Consider the following 22,500-nt stretch of genomic DNA (forward strand, 5'->3'; position numbering starts at 1 on the left):
GTGCCCACCTGGCCAGAATCCCTTGTCCCGCGGAACAGGGACCCCGCGAGAAAACCCTGTCCGTGGCAATATAATATATATAATATGCATCATATTATATATAATTATATATTAAAACATAATGAATTAAATTTCTCATGTATTGAAGTAATCATGGTGCATATATATGTGTATGTACATATATAACAGTAAAATATGAAGACAATATAAAATGATAAATCAAATTCATAAGTATATTTTACCTCATATACTTACCTTTTTTTATGGGGAGAGCTTTTTTATATTCCCAAGAATGCAATCTATTGATATTAACAATACTCATGATGATATGCCATGGACACTTTTGAAGGTGTGTATGTGTTTGTTTGTATTTTCCCTGTCTAAGGTCTGGGATTTACTGGGCTTTCCTTTTGATACTCAGGTTTCTAGATCTTGGGCAACGTTGTAATTACTAGTAAACAGAAGATTTGGGAACAGTTATTATCTACACAGTACTTCATTTTATGAAATCATGCTATAACAAGGAAACAGGCCTGTGTAAAACTATGATCTATGATGACTGAAAAAAGTGCAGATAATAAAAACTAATTGCCAGATAAAAGAAAAAAGTCTTCTTACTCACTGAAGATACAATGATTAGAATTATTAAAGTAAAATTAACCTATGAATGGCTCAACAACTTGGGAAATTATGATGAAATGATGACATTTCCCTCATAAGAGATGGTAATTATATGGAAGTCCATAAATTTGAATTGTATGTAAGACTCTATAAACAATGACTTAATTAGATTACCCATATGTATACAACAAAGTTCTTAGCTGCTCAACAGTACAAAGTTCGGCACAGTGTATTTGTGTATATAACAAGGCTTAGGAAACACAGTAGATTGTAGTTTAATCCACTGTAGGGAAGTAATGAAGCATGAATAAAAGTTTTAGATTTATACTGATCTTGACCTAATAGTACAATGGTATTTTAATTTATAGATCCATCTCTTTATAGACATCCTCTTATGTCCAATTCAAGTGTTCTCATTGGGGTTTTAGTGATTAAGTCTCATTCTCTTGCCTATTGCCTTTTAAATTTAATTAAGATGTTTTTATGTGTATGTATTATGTTTTATTCCTCACTAGATTATAAACTACTTGAATGGCCCATCAGTTATAGCCATCTTCCCTTCTGTGCCTGCTGCACGGCTCTGAACAAATTAAGCACTAATTAAGTGTCTTAAAGCATGGTGAATTAATTTTCTCACATCACATTGAGGTTAATTATGGCATTTGTAATTATTTGATTCATCCTTGAAATGAAATTAGAGAGTCTATCCTACCTTCCACCCAACAAAACATTGATAAATGAAAAGAATGAAAGAAAGAACATCAATCTAAGAAAAAGAAGAAAGTATCCAAAGACTTACTCTGTAGTCACTTGATGTCACGTAAAATATAGGGAGGAATGCCAACCAGATGATGCAGGTGGTATACATAGTGAAGCCTATGAACTTGGCTTCATTGAAGTTTTCAGGACACTTCCTTGTTTTGAAGGCATATACAGTGCATAGGATCACCAGGACCACATCATAGGTCAGAGAGATCAACATGCTGGAATCTTTGACATTGCATTTTAGGATGACTGTTTCCCGCTTCTCTGGAAGGGTGTATCTTCTAGTACCTGGAGTCTCCAAGATAAGCCACACAGACACCATCACAATTTGCACCAGAATCAAACCCAGGCAGATAAAAACCTGAGAACTGGGGCTGATGAATTTTGGCCTCTGAGCGCCATTCTTGACCCCATCAAAGATGCGAGCGATGCAGTTTGTCTTGGTCAGTAGAGCTGAATAACAGATGGCAAAGGAGGTCCCAAGCCCAAGTCGGCGCAATGCACAGATGACAGGCGATGGTTTAGCAATGAAGAAGAATGTCATGCAATAGGATAAGCTAACTCCAAATAACAAGATGTAGCAGAGTTCTCTGCCTGATGCTTTGACCAAGGGTGTGTTATTGTGCTTGATAAAAACAGTTATAACTATGGATGTACACATAAAACCCAGGCAGGCAATAGTAACTGGGCCTATTGCCCAGGCATCTTCCCACTTGATGTAATCCTCTGGAAGATTGTAGCATCCAGATAGGTCTGCAGTGGGCCACTGGCCAGGGCCACAATCCATGCAGGTGAACTCATCAACCAGGTATTCATAGGGCTCACAAGGAATGCAGATCCAGCAGCAAACATCTCCTGGCTGCATGTTTTTCATTTCATTGGGGGCACAGGGATCACTGCACTGGGAAGTGGGGACCGAGTTCCGGGACCAATGGATAGAGTCCACATCTAGATATAAGGTTTCTGACCAGTGGCCAACCTTTAAGTAGGAATACTTTCCACCTATATGCTGGAAGTTGAACACGTTGTATCTTCCCATCCCGTCTCCATAAGTGTCAAACTTCACAATGCTGTCTGCTCCTTTATTTGGGTTGAATGGTGCTTTGATACCCAGAATGAAAGAAAAGAAAAGAACACTTGTTTAAGTGTCTCATATGTCATCAGTCAATTACTTTTTGTGTATGCTCAGCAGAACTGAAGAAACAGAAACTAGAGATAGCAAGGCTGACATAATTTAACACTTACCATCAAAAGCCACACATCAAAAGCTTCCAGAGTGCTTACGTATTCATAAATTTACTCACTTCACATTGCTGAGTGTCTAACAGGTGCCAAGCGCTAGTGATAATAATGAACATAACAATGCTGCCTTCAAAAAGTGAATTACATAACAGAAAAATATCAGCAAACACAGAGTTGTGCTCTGTGGTGTGGAATGTTATTTTCTCTAAAGCTTTATAACAGGTATTAGGCACAACTTCATGTTTCATTTCATATTTATGTACAACCACTAAAATTTTTACCACCTTAAGTACTTTCATGACAATGTAAAATTAATAGAAAGAAATTTTCTCCTTGAAATGAGATTTAATACAAATGTATAATACATACACTTAAATATTTTTGATGAGTCACATAGAAAAAAGTTGAAATTTATTTATAGTCATTCTGTAGCTTTTGGCATGTAGTGTTGTTATGTAGCCCAGGCTAGCTTCAAACTCATATCATTTCTCTACCTCAGTATTTTGAATGCTGTGGTTGCAACCACATGCTGGTATTTTTAGCTAGATATATTATAAGCTTAACAGTAGGTAGAATATTTGCAATAGGGTATTTAAGTGTAGAGGGTGGGGCTCTCAGACAGTGGTGTATTCTAGATTCTGTCATATCAAGTTCTGCATGGCCACTGTGAAAGGGACAGTGTGACACAGTTCTCACCCCTAGAGCAGCAGGGGTGAGAACAATTGTTAGTCATAAGGCTTGTTTGTATAGTAATGCACATATTTTCATATTTCTCCTTCAGGGAATGCTCTCCCTATTAAGGTTAATGACTCCATGATAATTAGAATCAGTGCAATTCCTGGAGATGAGGGTATGTCCACGTTCCTCAGCAAAATGGAAAATACTATGACTTTCAGGAGAGCCCTTAAGGCTGTGGGAAAGAACTCTGAAAACATGAGTTCAAAAGCATAATTTCTCAACTATTCAAATATAAGGATATAATATGAATTATAGAAAGGGCTTCATGAACCCAAATGAAGAGGCAGCTGCACTATGAGCTACCTTGTCAGAAAGATACTAAGGAAGGAGATAAAGCAATTTAGGGAGTTGTGATTGCTAGGCAAGATTCCACCCAGCTACTTTTTCTTTGTGCTTACAGAGGCAGGCAGATTCCTAAGGTCAATGTCAGCCTGGGAGAGAATTAGTTTAGGTCCAGGTGTGGTGGAAATGGTGATCTCAGAGATTGGTCCCATCCAGCTAGCTTATTTTCTGTGCTTACAAAGGCAGGCAGATCTCTGAATTCAACTGCTATTTTAAAAAATGTACTACTTATCATTCCTAAGAATCAAGGGGCTAAGGTCATAGAATGCTGATTCATGGGATAATCAAAAGGGAATCTGGAGTAAATGACTGAATTGATACGTAAATAAAAGACTGGGCTTTGGTCTGCAAGAGAGTTATCCAGAGAGAACTTAGAGAGCTCTTTCAGAATTTTTCCTAGCATGAGAGAGAAAGAGCTGTCTTGAACAGAGAGCCTATACAAGCAGAGAGTTGCCTTGAGCAAACTACAGAACTGAGAGCTATCTGGAGAGCAGTCTTGAGCAGAACAGAGGCTGTCAGCTTGTACTATGATTTGACTTCTAGTCCTTGTTTCTCTGGTCGTGAACACACCCATCCTCAGAACCCCTCTCCAAGATGAGGGTGAATCTTGATACTGTCCGTTTTCTACGTTTTTGGAGAATCCCAGAGAGCAGCTGGTCTGACCATCTGAACTTTTTCCTCTTTTCCAGCTGTAGTTGACTATGTGTCTACTGTCACCATGATTAACTTCTAAAATGAGTTTCAATAAATTTATTCTTAATACAACATGGTTTGCATTTATTAAATGTCTCAGAAATATTACACTGAAGTAGTAGAGCTCCATTGAACTAAGAGGGGAAGCTGTTCTTAATAGTTTTTCATTTTAATTAAAGTATAATTACATTATTTCTTCTTTCCCTGTCCTACCTCCAATCTCTTTCGTGTCTTCTCTCTTTAGCCTTTGCATGCCCTTTCCCTACTTGCTCTTAAATCATGGTCCCCTTTTCTTTGATGATTATTATATTCTCTCTCTTGTATACTCTCTCTCTCTTACACAATCACAACACACAAACACACACTTATAAAATATATAAACACAAACTGCTAAGTCTGTTTAGTATTGCTTGTGTGAATATAATTTCAGGGCTAGTCACTTGATATTGAATATCCAATGAGGGGGTTTGTCCCTGAGAAGACTAATTCTGCCTCTCTCAGGAGTCATTTTTTGCTTATAGTTCTTCATATATAAGCAAGCCTATTAAGAATTCCTCATTACATGTTAACTTGTCTAACTGGTGTTGTTATCGTTTGGGTCTTGTTTAGGTTGCCGTGTTGTTTTGGCATCATGGGCGTAGTTTCCCTCTCATATTTGGAGATATAATATCACATAGCATACTTTCTGGTCTTCTGGATCTCACAGTCTTTCTGTCCACAATTTTGTAATATTCCCCGAGCCTTAGGTGTGCAAGAGTTGTGTTGAAGAGGGAAATTATACTCAGTTTACAACTTTTTATCTAACCTGCTTACCTCCCCATTACGTGGTTATTCTCTTGACATAATTACTAAGTAATTGTCTTCAAGATGCAGCTGAAGACTGAATTTCCATTTGGCATGAGGCTCAGTCAGTGACAGTGTGATCTTTATTTTTATGCCACTTTTGCTAGTCTGCTGTATACTTACCATTTCACACTGTTAGTGTCTACTTATACCTTAAAAGAAGAATGTCGTTGTCTGTGTGGTTCATAGACATGTGTCTACTACTTTGATGATACTTATGGGTATGTGAAGAAACCATGGTAGTAGAATAAGATATCCATAAGTAGACCTACTACAGCGTAGTAAACGCTAAAGGAGGCGTCTCAAATAGGGGAAGCTCTATTTCCCATTGTTAGGTAACTGTTTAACCAACTGAAAAACGATGAATTTAAGTCTGTATCTCATTATTTATGCCCAGATAAATTCTGAAAGGATCAAAGCCTTGCATGTAAAAACCAAAGGCATAGAAGTTCTAGAAATAAAAAGAGAACATTACTATCAGAGTGGAAAAAGTCCTTCATAAAGGTTACTGAAAACATACACATACACCCACAAACAAAAACCAAGAAGACTTATGCCAAAGTCTATCAAGATTTTTAAGTTCTAAATACTAAGACTGAGAGATAGCTCAGTTGGCATAGTGTTTGCCTTACAAGAATTAGGACCTGAATTCAATAATTAGCACAGAGTGTAAGAATCTGAGCATCCTGGCAGAGCTTGTAATCTCAGTTCTGGAGAGGTGGAGATGGGAGGATTCCTGTGATCCACTGACTAGCCAGCCTAACTTAATGGGTGAGCCCCAGGTCCCAGTGAGAATATCTGTGTCAAGATGGATGGCTCTTGATGAACCCTGGTTGGTCTGTGACCCCTAAACACATGTACACAAACAAACACACACATGTGTATCCTCATATACACATGCACCCCACATGCGTGCACATATAAAAGTTCCTAAACCAATACATATGAATAACATTGGAATATAAGTGAGAAATGATACTGTAAATTTCAAATAGATATAATTTGATAATATACTAGTTTGTAATGTAAAATAGTTCTTAATAGCCCATAGAAGTATTCAAAAACTATGAAGTTATTTTACCACAAGGAAAATCTAATTTTCTGAAACATATGAAAATATGTTCAACATTGGTCAAATCACAGAAAACAATGCAAACATCAGAAGCACGATAATAGTCCTTCGAAGATGTTCACAATCTAAATGCAAAGCCCCTGTTACTGTTATGTTGGGGATTGGTTCTAATGCTTTGATTTAATTGGAAATCTGTGTGATGTCCAAACTCTGAAGGTCCTTGTCCCCAATTGGATTTTTAGTCAATCAATAAAGATGCCAGCAGCCAATGGTTGGGCAAAGGGAAATGGGCTAGGGTGAGGGAGAGAAGAACAGACAGAGAATCACCATGATGCTGTGGGAGACTGATCATATTTACAGCTACAAAAGGAAAATCATCCGAAATGTAGGTGAGAAGAAACGTAGCCCCCGAAAGGGCTGCCCAGAAGTGTCTTGAGCAGCAAAGACTAAGGAGCTGCCAGAAGGAACAGGGCAGAAGAGATAGATCATAGATTTATAGAGTGTTGAGTCAGGAGTATCCAAGGGAGATTTATGATAGTGGAGGGTGGAGGATTAGAACTCCCAGCCTTGAGCTAGTCATGGCATATTAAAATTAAGGTGTGTGTGTATGTGTGTATGTGTTTGTGTGTGTGTTTCGTTCATAGATCCAAAGAGTTCCTGGGCAGGTGGCTGGGCGTGCACAGCCTACTGGGAGCCAAAGTGGGGAAGCTAAACTGACTGATGCACTGTTGTACCAGACAACAGAGAGGAGTAAAGCTGGAATTAAGATTTATTTTAGCTGACATAAGAACACTTTGCCTTATATGGGTGAGCCCACCATTACTGACACAGGCCAGAAACGTTGGAGAAGGATCATTGGAGACAGTTTCTGGGTGATAGCTACCCAAGATGAAGCTCATCACTCTTGGCTTTGAAAGAGATGCCAACATGGGTGGGCAATGATAACTGGAAAGAAGAGAAAATGGATTTTTCTGTGGGTGTCCCCAAGAGGTAAATGAGTTCTGAATGTATTGCTTTTACACCACTGGAATCAATTTGGACATCTAGCCTCTAGAAATGTTAGAAATAAAATTAGGTTGCTGTGCATTGACAGAGACTAGGGGTCTTGATCAGGTTCATTTTCTCTGCTAGTTAAAAAATTCAGAGGCAGGAAAAAATCTTGAATTCAAAAGGTAGCTGTAGAGGAGAAATCTCTAACAGCCAGCAGGCAGCAGGCAGAATCAGCAGTTGAAAGGCACTTATTGGGGGCGGGGAGGTGATGAGGAAGACACACCTTGCAGACTCACAGAGAAAAAGACCCTTTTACAAAGCAAAGACAGCTGAGAATCCCATCTTTTCTTTAGGACTGAGAACTTTAAAACCTCTGAAGAGTTTTCCTCCCCTAATTTAGTGTTGGTCAGTTTGAAGAAGAAAGTTAGTTTTGCCAGCAACTGTTGTGTTACATTTCCTGATCTGGCCTTGAACTTGTTGAGCCAGTTTATTGGGAGAGGCACTGCTTGAGGGACAAAAGTATTTAATGGCCTTTGTTTTAAGCCACCAAGCTTTTGGAACAGGTCAGAAGGGTGTCGAAGAAGCCAACAACCTTAATTACCTAGCCGTGGCCCTTCTCCCATGTTTCTGCACACCAGACAGTCTAACTCCTAGTTTATACAAATCACCAATTTTGTGGTGATTTGTTTCAGTAGTAATAGGAAACCAATACGTACAATAAAACCATTTCTCATTTCTAACATGCTCTACTAATAAGACCATACTCAGGCAAAAATCTCTCTTGTCCTGCTTTTATGTGTATGAATTAGTATATCTCAAAAGGAGAGCAATTGGTTCTTTTTTTTTTTTAAATTATAGATACATCCAGTTGGCTTTGCAATTTCTATTGGTAGAATGCATTCTACATATCAGTTTGGCTATATGTTTACTGAAGGATTAATTTGTAACAGAAATACTTGGAACTGACTCAGTCATTTATCGGTTAGGTTTATAAATAATAATAAATTATTATTATTACATATGTGGGAATGAGAACATGTATCCACCATGCAGTATGTACATATTAGGGAAAAAACCCTATGAGTTGCATTGTTTCCTGTGAAAAACAAAATGTTTGATCATCTATATTTTATGGGAGTGGGGGACATATGGTGATCTGTTCCTTTTTCTTTTCTATGTGTAGAGGGTTCAAGAATAAGAACAGTGGCTACTTTGGCTAAGAGATGGAGAGTAAACAGATGAGTGTCAAAGGTGAAAGCTGTATTTTTATTTTACAGATTAGATTTTTGAATGATGTGGGTATATTACATATTCAAATATGCTCCTGGCAATCACCTCATGAGACAGATGGGAAAGCTTTCAAAAGGAAAATGCAGAGAACAAGAATTAATGTTTGTTAGTGAGAGACCATGCCTCAAAAACACACAATAGACAGCTTCTGATGATTAACACCTAAGGTTATTCTCTGGACTCCATATGTGTGCATCCACCTTTCTTACACACACACACACACACACACACACACCACACACACACACATACACACACACACACACACACACATGCCTGAATACATATAAATCTACAAGCACTCAGAGGATCAGCTTTGCAAAATGATATAGCAAATAATCAGTGCAAGTGTTGAAAGGTGAATATGGGAAAACTCTCCTAGTTTGGCCGAAAGGAAAGGAAAAAGGGAAATACAATTAAGTAGTGGATCAATTTGTTTTTCAGGAAAAGAGAACAAATAGAGAAGTACACAACTGTGGGAAGTGAGAGAAGAGAAGGTTATTCTTGTTAAGTGTGCTGTATTCACATAAATATGTGCATACTTAAGTTTGATAAGAAGTTATACAACTAAATGGGATAGTTAAGGAAGATCAGCCAAAAACATTTGTAAGGTTTTATGAAAATTATGAAAATATTGCAAGTATTTTAAAAAGTTGTTGAAAATGGAGTTATGACTAAACAAATGATAATTTTGGTGGATTTTTCTGTATATCTGTATGTTCATGTATATATATGTATATATGTATGTCTATGTGTGCATATGTGTGTGTGTATATGTATGTGTATGCATATGTATCCATGTCCTTAGTAGAAGTGGTTTCTCAATAACAATTTACATTTCCTAAATTTGCTAAACAATAAAATATATGACAAAATGATTTAATGTCTAAATCCTTTAAATATAAAAATCACTGTAGGGTCCTTCAAATGACTACTTTATAAATCCTAACAAAAAACCACTGTCAGAAGCACTCTGATCCTTAATTTGAAATATATAGTGGTACTTCCATATCCTGAAAAAGAGTAGAAGGAGATCCTAGAAGACAAAGGCGGACCACATCTGGCCAGTATGCCTCATGTGAGGTCAGAGATTTCAAATACAACATTGGCTTGGGGAGTAAGGCAAATGAATTCTGCAGAACTGAAGTGACTTTGAGTGGCAGAAGATTTGAAGCCCTTGTGTATTGATTCTGTCACCTTCTGGATACAGTTAGAGTTGCCTCCAGGTCAAATGACTCACTAGGGAGATAGTTAAGACGCAGTGAACTGGAACCACAATTCTCTAGCAATCAATTGCATAGTTCTTTAGTGTGGGAAAACTGGGCAGTTTGCTATTTCTCAAGTGGGTTCTCACCAGGGGAGTAAGCACAAAGCGACATGGAAAAAGAAATCACATCACCTTTCCTTGGTACTGCAACAGCATGAGAGAATCCAGAATAAAGGAGGGGAGAGAATAACACATAGGGACATGGAATACTTTTTGTTTGTTTGTTTTTTGCTTTCTAAAGACACACTGCCTGTTCCTAAACCCAATCTCTAACTTCTCTCTCTGTTGTAGTTAGAGTTTCCATGGCTGTGAAGAGACACCACGGCCATGGAAACTCTTATAAACAAAAACATTTCATTGGGGCTGGTCTTACAGTCTCAGAAGTTCAATCCATTATCATCAGGGTGGGAGGCATGGCAGCATTCAGGCAGACATAGTGCTGGAGGAGCTGAGAGTTCTACATCTTGATCTAAAGGCAGCCAGGAGGAGATTGGATTTTTCCTTTTTCACACTGGGCGTAGCTTGACCATTTAAGACCTCAAAGTCCCACCTCTACAGCACAAACTTCCTTTAACAAGGCCACACCTCCTCCAACAAGACCACACCCTCTCCAACAAGACCACACCTCCTCCAACAAGGCCACACCCTCTCCAACAAGACCACACCTCCTCCAACAAGGCCACACCTCCTAACAGTGCCACTCCTTATGGCCAAGCATTGAAACACTTGAGTCTATGGGCACTCTTCCTTTTCAAGCCACCACCTCCTTCTTCTAATGCTGCAAAGTCAGTTCTTCAATTTCAGACACTGCTCCGGCCTCAGGTCAAAATAGTGGTTTTTGGAGTACCTCATTAGCCAATTAGTACTGACCCCAGTTCCAAGTGGATTTATTTGAAAGTTTTAGTATCACGGTAACCAGCTCTCCTAGGACTCATTTGGTAGAGATGAGTTAAGTCTAATTCTTAGACATATCACAGGGCAATGGTAAGAGAAAATTAAATGGGTTCATTCCTGTTTCCCCGCCCTCGCCCCATACTCCTCCAATTAAGGTAAGACAATAATATGGCTCTTACGAGGCCTTCAGTAAAGACAACATTGTCTGAACTGTCTAGGCTCACACTGGTGAATGCTAATTAAGATCGCAAAAAACGACTGACAGTAACATGGCTCTAAATTTAAAACTGGATCCTCGCGTAAGTGGCTATAGACCTGTCTAGTGAATTGAAGTAAAGATAAGGTTAAGAAGAAAAAAAATGCCAGCTTCCACCACAGATCACGGCAGAGGTCAGAAGTGAAGAAGCCAAACTCCTTTGGCTAGAGCAGACAGACTCCATGCAGCAAGCTTAGAGACATTGACTGAAACTCAGGCTGCCAGGGATTTACTTTCTGAGGAGGAACAGAAATGCTGAAGCAGTTCTCATGGTTCACCTGAGTGTCGCAGCTGGGGTCCAGGGCCACATTGTCCTTGGACTCAGTCTCCCATGTGGGGATGGATGTTCAAATAAAACCTTCACAGTGAAAGTGAGTGTCTGAAGAAAGATACAGAGTAGCAGGGAGTTCCGAAGAAGACTTGCTCATCAGTTCCTTTAAGGAGTTAGCATGGGGAGACTTCCAGGAAGGGTTCCGCAGGCTTTCTCTCTAGCCTCCACAGTGCTGCCGAGACTGTATGAGCTCAATTCAGGAGGGGGCAATCTAACATTAGACTAAGAATGAGAATGGAGACAAGGCATAGAGAGAGCAGCAGCAGCAGCAGCAGGAGCAGCAGCAGCACCAGCAGGTGCCATAACCCCAATCTGAGGGCTGTCTCAGAGGTCACTTGCCTAGATTTTTGCTCATTGATGCTGTACCAGAGTTGTCACTCAATGGTTAGAAGCCACCCTCAAGTGAGCTGATACGACCAGCATGGGTTTTCTACTCTTTTCACCAGACTCTTGTCCTCTTCATTTTGTAGACAGTGACTCTTCTGAGTCTGCTTTAACTGGTGCTTAGTTACAAAATCCTTTCACTAAAATATATCACTAGTAATAAGTGTAAAATAAGTTCACTACAAGTGACTATCAAGATGCCTTTGCTCCTGTTCTTACCACTTGACTCTTCTTTTCTTCAAGCATATGCCACCATTTTAATCTCTGAGGTAAGTATATTAGCATGCTAAAATTGCTGTAACAAAAGCAGAACAAAGGGTTGCTTGAAATGGCAGATATTTACTATTTCATAGTTGTCGGAAGCCAAGGGTTAGCAGAATTTATTTTTCCTGAGGGCTGTGTAGGGGGAATCTGTTTAAACCCCTTCTTCTAGGTGGGGTAGCTTCCCTAAAATCTCTGGTGCCTCTTTTCCTATATATCCATCACTCAAATTAGAAAAAACACAGCATACTATTTTTATACCTCTTTATGACCAAACTTTCCTTTCTATAAGGCAGCTAGTCATTGGTGTTGTGTCCACACTAATGAACTAATTTTAACTTGGTTATAATCTTAAGAGACTGTTTCCAAATAAGGTCATATTCTGAGGAAGCAGGGCTATGAATTTAATATAGCTTTTGGGAAGGAAAACGTAATTTGCTTTCTAACAGCCACATGCTATTTTTGCCCGATATTGAAGCTTATTTAAATGATGATATCAGAAAGTATTAGTTGGTACTGAATATCGTTTGGTTAAAATTTTGTGAGATTTATTCATGCATTGATGAGAAGATATAGTTAGCTCCTGTTATTATATTCATCTGAGACTGGGTCTGATTACATAGCCCAAATTGGCCTCAAACTCACAATTCTGCTGGCTTAGCTGTCTGGGTGCTGGGATTTCAGATACACACCACTCTGCCTGTCTGGCTGCTTGATTCACATTCTGTAGTGTTTTACCATATAATGTGCTATGAATACAATCAAAATACATTGTATGCTTGTATGAAATTCCTAAGTTTGAGTAGATGAGTGGATGATCTGGGAGACAATAAAGGAGTAGGAAACCTAGGGAAAAAAGGATTATTTCCAAACAGAATGAATGGAGGGAGTTGTTGCTGAGACAAGTAGGTCACAGTCTAGGATACAATGGTCAGTGGGGAACTGTTGGGTCTCTCCCTTCTGCCTCAGCTGCAAGACACCGGAGTGTGCCAGGAGAGACTCAACTCACGCCTGCTGTGCCTAAAACAAAGACTCACTACTCTGATTTCTGCCTTCAAGGATTCTAGAGGAAACTACACCTGCTGGCTGGCATGTCTACAGCCTGAAGACTTCTGTTGTTGACCACCTCCCCCACTGTGGACTGCACCTCCAGCCACACCCCAGAATCGAGACCTGCGGGACACCCTGAGTTTCAACCCAGCAGCCAGCTTCCCTTTGACTTCCTCCTTGACTTTGTTCAGACTCTTCCTGACTCCTCCCGAATTCCTTATGTTATTCAAATGTCATTGTAACCTAGAGATTCAGTTTTGCTCTCTTGTATATAAATGCTGAACGCCCAAAGTAAAGGTGAGCCTTGATTGGAAACCCTCAACTTGGCTTCTTGTCCTTTTGTTCTCGAACTCTATGTTTCAGGTATCCTTTCTCCCTTCGGTGGAGGCAGAACCCAGTTCATGAAACTGCTTGGGTGGGACAACTTTGTTTTTTTTTGACTTGAGTGAGTGACTTTATTCTCAGCCCACAGAGAACAGGTTACATTCATTTAAGAAATGGTGTGTGTATTAAGATGGTCTATCCATAAAGTCATTCACCAACTATTTCAATGAACAATGGTTCTGCTTGGAGGGTGGCACAGACATTAGGTGAGGGTAAGAATCTGGTTCGTTGGCTGTGATAATTTGGAAAAGCATTCATCTCAGAGAAAGAGTAACTTATAAAGTCTTCTTCTTCAAACTTGATACAAGAGTTACAAATGTCAAGCAAAGCATTCAGTCTCACTCTTTGTTGTTCTCCTACAAGCCACCTCCCTAGTTAAACATCTATGTTTCCTTTGGGTATATAAATACTTTTGAAATATATAAGCTGTTCTGAAAACCATAGTATAGTATAAAAACATGAAATAAACAATACTACTAATAGAGAGGCTGAGATAGGAGAAGCAAGATTTCAAGACCCTTATGTTGTACACAGCAAGACACTGTCACAAACAAACAAGCTGAAAGTATATATAGATTGTACAATATTGGACCTATTTCTCCAATTACCAAATTAGAGAGACCATTGGATGACAATCAGCAAATTTCTAATTCCTCACATTTTTGGATTTCAATCAATTAGGATATGTTGTTAGTGTTAATTTTCACATTAAGATATTAAGAAAAGGTAATTGTCACTTCCTGTTGTTTTTGCTGTAAGAGGTGGAATTATGTTTGTGTGGGTTTGTTGAAAGATTACCTTCTTGCTTCTTCTAGGGTGTAGTTTTGCTCCTTTTGTTGATGTTTTCCATCTATTATCCTTAGTAGGGCTGGATTTGTGGAAAGATATTGTGTAAATTTGGTTTTGTCATGGAATATCTTGTTTTCTCCATCTATGGTAATTGAGAGTTTTGCTGGGTATAGTAGCCTGGGCTGGCATTTGTGTTCTTGTAGGGTCTGTATGACATCTGGTGGGACAACTTGTAGTTGTCACTCATTGATGGACTATAGAAGTGCTGCTTCCTGGACGCTGTTAACATGATGCAGTTATAAACACAGAATGCTACTATGAGCTAGAAGGTGCCTATAGAAAACGCCTCCGGGCAGACAACCACAGAAGCTTTTATTAAACTACTGAGGGCTGGGGAGATGGCATGCTCTTCTCCAGTTAGGAGCATTGTCTGTTCCTCCATTGGACCTGGTTTGATTCTCAGCACCCACATGGTAACTAACAACCACCTCTAACTCCAGTTCCAGGGAGAACACTTGGGAATGTTATCTCAGGGAGTGCGTAGACTCACTTATGCTGGGTTTTCTTTCTTTTAAATTTGATTTTCAGGAATTTATCTATCTACCTTCTAGGTATGTATGTATGTATGTATGTATGTATCTATCTATCTATCTATCTATCTATCATCTGTCTATCTATTTATCCATGTCATTCTGGACATGAATAATTTACAAATGTATTTTTGGCAAATAGCTTTTGCCACTCTGTATTTTTACCACCTTTGTAATTAACAGTTACCTAACAAATATAAACTCTTGGTTTTAGTTACAATTAAATTAAAAAAAATATATGCATAACTTCTAATTTTCAAATCTTGCTGACTGGTGATTTTATCCTGTCTAGAGCAGTGTGAGTGCTCATGATTATAAACACGTAGCTCTCTCTACACATATTTCAGGAGAATGTACATCACTGTGCTGCCAGGGTGCTCTGTCCTTCGTTTTAAGGAAACCGATCACAGAGCACTGTAAGATTGTTAGTATGTGCCCATTTCTTCTCTTGATTCTTAATTTCTTTAGAACAAGAAAATGATTCATTCACTTTTCTACTCTCATTAGGTGAAAATGCACACAGAATAGGTTTTCGCTAATTGTTTCCCAAACAATTATTAAACTTATTAAAATAATCTCAAAGTCTTTAAAAATTGTTAAAATTATAACACAGACCAATTAAATATAAAGCTGAGAAGAATTCTTGACATATTTTTTTGTTTCAAGAACTTTTTATTTGTGTGTATGCATGCATGTATGCATGTATGTATGTATGCATGCATGTATGTATGTATGCATGTATGTATGTATGTATGTATGTATCTATCTATCTATCTATCTATCTACCTACCTACCTATCTATATCTATCTATCTATCTATCTATCTATCTATCTATCTATCTATCTATCTATCTACCTACCTACCTACCTACCTATCTACCTACCTACCTACCTACCTACCTACCTATCTATCTATCTATCTATCTATCTATCTATCTATCTATCTATCTATCTACCTACCTACCTACCTACCTACCTATCTATCTATCTATCTATCTATCTACCTACCTATCTATCTACCTACCTACCTACCTACCTATCTACCTATCTATCTATCTATCTATCTATCTATCTACCTACCTACCTACCTACCTACCTACCTACCTACCTACCTATCTATCTATCTATCTATCTATCTATCTATCTATCTATCTATCTATCTCAGGTAACGATGATAATTTCTAGGAACTGGTTCTGGGGAATCAGGTTTGCTGGCAAACATTTTTACCTCATAAATTCCTTGACACTTCCATTTTGATGTACTACTTTGCAAAGTGTTCTTTCTACTGACATCTAGCCAGGCCCTATAGATGCTGTTGAATATCCCACAAAGTCCAGCATACACCCTCATTAAAAACAAGTATCAGAACCACAATAGTACGATAGTACTAAAATTAAGAGACTTTGCTTAGGGCAATAAATGTCCTGATTTTTAAATATATCTTGGAAATTTCAATCCCTATTGTAAATAGAAAATGCCCTTGCCACACCGATTCTTCTCACCATCTATCACTTCCTATAGCCATCTCCAGCTTGCTTCTTCCCTCAGTCTTCTTCACTGTAGTCTTTTCCTGCTCACCAACAACTCACACGAGTGAGTTCATTACATCTTCTTTCTGCCTTCCCCACAGATCTCATTTCTCATGGTGACTCATGGATCTTCCTCTTCAAGCACTGGGAAGCCACCATCACCTGAATGTCTCTAGTCAGATCTGAGAAAAGAAGCACACTCTAGTGTGAGGCAGGAGTGGGAGGCATCCAGCCTTTCAGAGCTTGATACCAGCAGAACTGTCTGATCCTAAGGAGAGACAGACAAGTGGAGTCTCTGTGGGGACTTCCCTTCCAAGTGATTTTTTTTTGCCCCAGCACAACACTGAGCATCCAGGAGTATTACATGATGTAACACTCACCAATCAGGCTCAATTTTAAAAGAGAAACTGAATTAAAAAGATAAATTTAATTGGTACTCATGATTCATCATTAGACCAAGTCATATATTACAACATAAATAGGAAAACAAAAAGGGGTGGAAAGACTTTCTTTAAAGTAAACTTATATAGAAATACATATTCAAGACTTTTTCAAAAGAAGCCTAACCAATATAGATGCGGATGTTTGCAACCAACCATTGGACTGAACACAGGGACCCCAATGGAGGAGTTAGGGGAAGGACTGAAGGAGCTGAAGGGGTTTGCTATTACATAGGAAGAACAACAATATCAACCAATCAGACCTCCTGCAAAGCTCCCAAGGACTAAACCACCAGCCAAGTGTACACGTGGAGGGACCCATGGCTCCAGCTGCATATATAGCAAAGGATGGCATTGTCTGGCATCAATGGGAGGCGATGCCCTTGGTTCTGTGAAGACTCAATGCTCCAGTGTAGGGAAATGCTAGGGCAGTGAGGTGGGAGTATGTGGGTGGGTGGGGGAGCACCCTCATAGAAGCAGGAGGAGAGGGGATGGGATGGGGGTTTACAGAGGGGAAACCAGGAAGGGGGAATAACATTTGAAATGTAAGTAAATAAAATAACCAATAAAAAGAAGGCTTAAGCTTCCCATTGTTCTGACTTAGATCACTTCTCCACATTGCAGAAGATTAATATAAGTGCTGACGGTGAATGTAACTGGTACTGGACAGAGGGTGGAAACTGCTGGGCAAATCCCACTCAGAGATGCTGCAGTAAGTCAGCTTTGCAGAATGTATGGAAATTGGCAGCAGAGCTCATGCTCTGAAGAATGCAGTGACAGTAACAAGAATATACTTAATAAAATGAGCTTTCCTCTTTTTAAAGCACACAAAACTTCTTTATATAAGGAGCTGAGCAGCAAAAATTTTATTCAGCCTTTGAGAATGAGTGTGTCAAAGATAAGTATAGCAGCTTAGCATGCAGGAAGTTAAATTCCATGGGTAAAACAAATTAATTTCTATTCTGCTTGGTGCATGCATGGGCATGTGTTTGACTTTCTGTAGTATCATGTTAAGAGAGTACAAGGGAAAATAAATAGCTTCTGCTTGAATGCTGATCCATTGTTAAGTTGCCATGTGCTCCTAAGCCACAGCAGCATAGCTTATAGCTCCTTAGTCTACAGTCACATAGAAAGGCTACGTTATTGAACTGTAAGATCTCAAGGGGCTTTGTCAGGTCACCAAGCATAACTATCCACTGCTAATATCAAACCTACACCATCCTGAAAGGGTTTCTATGCCTTTAGAAATAATCAAGTGAAAAAATAAATTATTTTTGATAAAATTTTCTCCCTTGTGTGTGGCAGAATTTCTATTTTGAGACTGAAATGAGTATTGGGAAACGAACTCTGGTCCTGAATGAAAGCAGCCAATGCCCTTAACCACTGAGCCACATCTTCTGCTCCTTACAGTGTTTGCAAGGTGGCACAGCAATAGAATATCATTGCCCTACTTTGCAAAGCTTAAACAACTTTCTAAGTTTCTAAGCACTAAGTGATATCAGTAATTTGTTATCTTCTTACCAAAAAAAGAAATATACTAAGGAGAAAAAAAATCTGTAATCCATCAGCTGGATGGACAGTGACACACAGTTTTCATTACTGGGTATAGGGTTAGATTTTTAGCATCTAACTTGTGATTCTGCTTTATTGTAGCATGCATATATATGAATGTATATGACATGTGTATATATATGCATATAATACTCATCCAAATTTTTGGGTAATCTCATATTATTTTAACTTATTTGCTTTAAGGATGCTTTACATATAGTGAATGGTATGACCAGAGCTGTGCTGTACAAAATTATATATCATCTTGAGATTTACAGGTCTATGTAATATGTTTCACATTACCTTTTCATTTAACAACTTTATAATCTCCAACAGTATCTAAATGCTACCTCTTCCACCGTGGGAAACTCTGTCTTTCCACTGTACATTTGTGTTCAGTGTCCCCGGTGCTTCAATATGTTATTTCTTTCCTATGGTCCTTGCAAAATGTCCTTCCAGACATGCAGGTGCATTCCTTGTACCTTTCCTGCTTGGAATTGGAAACATCAATTCTTGCCTCCAATCTCATACATATTGCTCCTTTTCTTTGGCACTTATTGTCTGTCTCACACATATTTTTCCTGTATGAATTTTATAATTACTCTTGTATAATCAAATATATTTTGAGCTTCTCAAGAGCACAAACAAACCTTTCCTATATTTCAAATAAAATTTGTAATACAAGAGGCTATAGAGATGGCTCAGCAGGTACAGGACCTGATGTGCAGACATGAGAACAGGAGTTTACTATACTTCCCTGCTTATGATCCCAGCACTAGGCAGGCAGAGACTGGGGACTTCCCCAGATAAAGCTAGCTTGCTAGACTAGTCAATTTAATGAGTTCTGGGATGGAGAGTGATGATTAAGACAGGCTCTGACAGTACCTGACTAATACAGAAGTAGAGGCTCACAGCCATCCATTGAACTGAGTACAGGGTCCCCAATGAAGGAGTTAGAGAAAGGACCCAAGGAGCTGAAGGGTTTGCAGCCCCTTAGGACGAACAACAATATGAACTAACTAGTACCCTCAGAGCTCCCAGGGACTTAACCACCAACCAAGGACTGCACATGGTGGGACTCATGGCTCCAGCAGCATATGTAGCAGAGGATGGCATAGTCGATCATCAACCGGAGGAGAGGACCTCGGCCCTGTGAAGGTTCTATGCCCCAGTGTAGGGGAATGCCAGGGCCAATTAGCAGGAGAGGGTGGGGTGGCGAGCAGGGGGAGGGGGAAGTGCACAGGGGTTTGTTCTTGTTGTTTTTTGTTTTTTGTTTTGGAGGGGAAACTGGGAAATATGACATGTAAATACAGAAAATATCTAATAAAAGAAAAAAATGTTCTTAGTTGTAATGAATGTTGAATTGGAAATTACTAGAATAAAAAGGGGAGCACCTGAAAAAAAAGACAACTGATGTCAACTCTGACTTACACATACACACATGTACACACGCATGTGTACACACGCATGTGACCTCTGACTTACACACACACACATATGTACACACGCATCGGTACACACGCATGTGACCCCACACATGAACACAATACACATATATACACACGTATCGGTACACACGCATGTGACCTCTGACTTACACATACACATATGTACACACACATGTGACCTCTGACTTACACATACACATATGTACACACGCATCGGTACACATGCATGTGACCTCTGACTTACACATACACATATATACACACGCATGTGACCTCTGACTTACACATACACATATATACACACGCATGTGACCTCTGACTTACACATATACATATGTAGACATGCATGTGACCTCTGACTTACACATACACATATGTACACACGCATCAGTACACACGCATGTGACCTCTGACTTACACATACACATATGTACACACGCATCAGTACACACGCATGTGACCCCACACATGAACACAAAAACATCTACATAGAGCTTGCACATATAGATGCAAATATAAAAAAGAAGTGTAACCCAATGGTAGTAGGTTTAATTAAACATGAGAAATGTTTGGTTTGTAACATGGTATATTTTCAATATGCCTGAATTTGTGTCCTCTCATAAAATATTTATGGAAAATATCAGTTCCACTGGTTCTACTGAACACAGCCATAGCTGGAAAGTGATATAGTTTTCCTGTTCCCCACCTGGAGAACAGACTGCTTGGTAACATATTTAAATTGCTATCCCTTCAAATGATGTATTAGGAAGAACAGATTCTAAAAATGAGATGTAATTATCTCAAAAAATGTCAAGAGAGAAGGGAAAAAAACTTTTACTGGTTAAAAAGAAAATTATAGAGAAAGAGATTTTTAAACTTGATTTTGTTGTATAACTGAGAGAGAAAATTTGCCAAGGAAGCTTGATGATGGAGAACACAGCTGAGCATGTCATATGTGGCCATCAAAACTTCTACTGGGAACCCAAGGCCCTAGGTGTAGTCCTCCATTGTGAGTTACCTCAGTATGCTATTTGTCCATGTTCTCTGTCCACTGGAGCTCCTTGGGATTTTGGGCTGTTATGTGCTACTTTCTCTACAGTCTGATGCCTTCACTGAATCTCAGATTCACTGCTAACTGCCCCCTTTAACTTATTTGTGTGTTTCATGAGCATATATTGTGAGCTTTAAGTTTAGAGCTCTTAGTTCAGTGTCTAACCTACAGAAATTGTTCTGTAACTTGACCTGACTGTTACAGTGCCTATCATCCACCAGAGATTCAGTAAATACTTGTAAAAAGAATGAATAAATGCATGAATGAGTGAGTGAGGGGCTCTGTACCTGCCTCCCAGCAACCACTGTTGTTGGAATCCCCCTGGGCGGTGGCGCAGCGTTGTGGAGGGAGTCCACACACTGTGCTATCCCCAGTAAAATGGCTTACATCTGTACGTATGACTGTTACAGGAGTCATAGCAGTTCTTTAGAATGTCAGTTTCATTTCCCTAAATTACACTGAAGCATTTACATTTTCTGACAGAACTCATTTCTTTTTGGTGAATAGAAATATTTGCTTGATCTTTGATCATTGAGAGCATAATATTTGCAGCATTGTACTCTTTCCCAGTTTGAGGAAATCATTTGTAATATAACAATGCTTTAAACAAAAATCTTGCTTGATTACCTTACCTTTCCTATATCTTGGAGTTACACACACACACACACACACACACACACACACATGCACACATACACACAGAGACAGAGACAGAAAGAGACAGAGACAAAGACAGAGACATAGATATAGACATACAGACATATGCACAGAGACACGCACATACATAGACACACACAGAGATGTACACACACATACACACAGTTTAAACACTCAAGGAAATAAAGAGATATTAGATTTTGTTTTCAGTATATAACCTTGGGTACAGACACAAAGAGAAAACAATGTATGATTTTTGTCTCTTTGCACTTTTAGGATCATTCTAGTTGAAAGTAGGCACATGGTATATCAAAGGGGAGAGTGCTAATGACTGAAAATGCTTAGACTGGAGTGTTCTGGTGGGTCTAAGATATACTGTCCTGTGTGTGTGTATGCACACCTGTGTGTGTGTGTGTGTGTGTGTATGCACAACAGGGATTTATAATAGGAATTTTTCTTATTGTTGCAAACCATGTGACTGGTGTGTAATAAATATATTCTCACATATGTACAAGGGCATTAAGGAAGAAATAATGACCAATATGAGATATAAGGCAAGAGACTTCCCAAAATATTAACTGATATTCAAATTTGATATTTAAAGTTAGTATAATATGTTGATATGAAACTGATATAAAACTAATATTTAAAGTTGATATAATTCGTACATACGTGTTCATGCACATTTGCACACACACACACACACCACATACACACCATACTGTATTATATTGTCATAACCCCCTGAAGTAACCTGATATATTTGAGTTAATATTTAAGTCTTTTATCTGAAAACTGAAAAGGCACTTGTGAGTGAATTAGATGGTCTTGCATATGGTACTCCAAACATCCTGCCTTCTTAGTGTGTATGAAAACCTTCTTTAAGTCCCTCATTTCCATAATCACTTTAAAAACAGCGATCCAGAAAGCACACCACTGAGTCTTCATCTCACTTCTCTTCATCAGTACCAGAGCTGAGATCCTGATGTCGTTCCTGCCAGTCTGCTCTATCGCATGCACT

The 22,500-nt window shown here is 38.9% G+C and overlaps 1 protein-coding gene across 1 annotated transcript in view; it reads right to left on the reverse strand.

The window, feature by feature from the left end:
- Positions 1–22,500, reverse strand: part of Grm3 (glutamate metabotropic receptor 3) — a 254,178-nt gene that overhangs the window by 39,860 nt on the left and 191,818 nt on the right. Inside the window, exon 4 of the mRNA XM_031380013.1 lies at positions 1,421–2,487. Within this exon, the coding sequence (XP_031235873.1) occupies positions 1,421–2,487 (1,067 nt within the window). The remainder of the gene's footprint in view (positions 1–1,420; positions 2,488–22,500) is intronic.

This window comes from Mastomys coucha, unplaced genomic scaffold, assembly GCF_008632895.1.
Source record: "Mastomys coucha isolate ucsf_1 unplaced genomic scaffold, UCSF_Mcou_1 pScaffold19, whole genome shotgun sequence".
Taxonomy (NCBI): domain Eukaryota; kingdom Metazoa; phylum Chordata; class Mammalia; order Rodentia; family Muridae; genus Mastomys; species Mastomys coucha.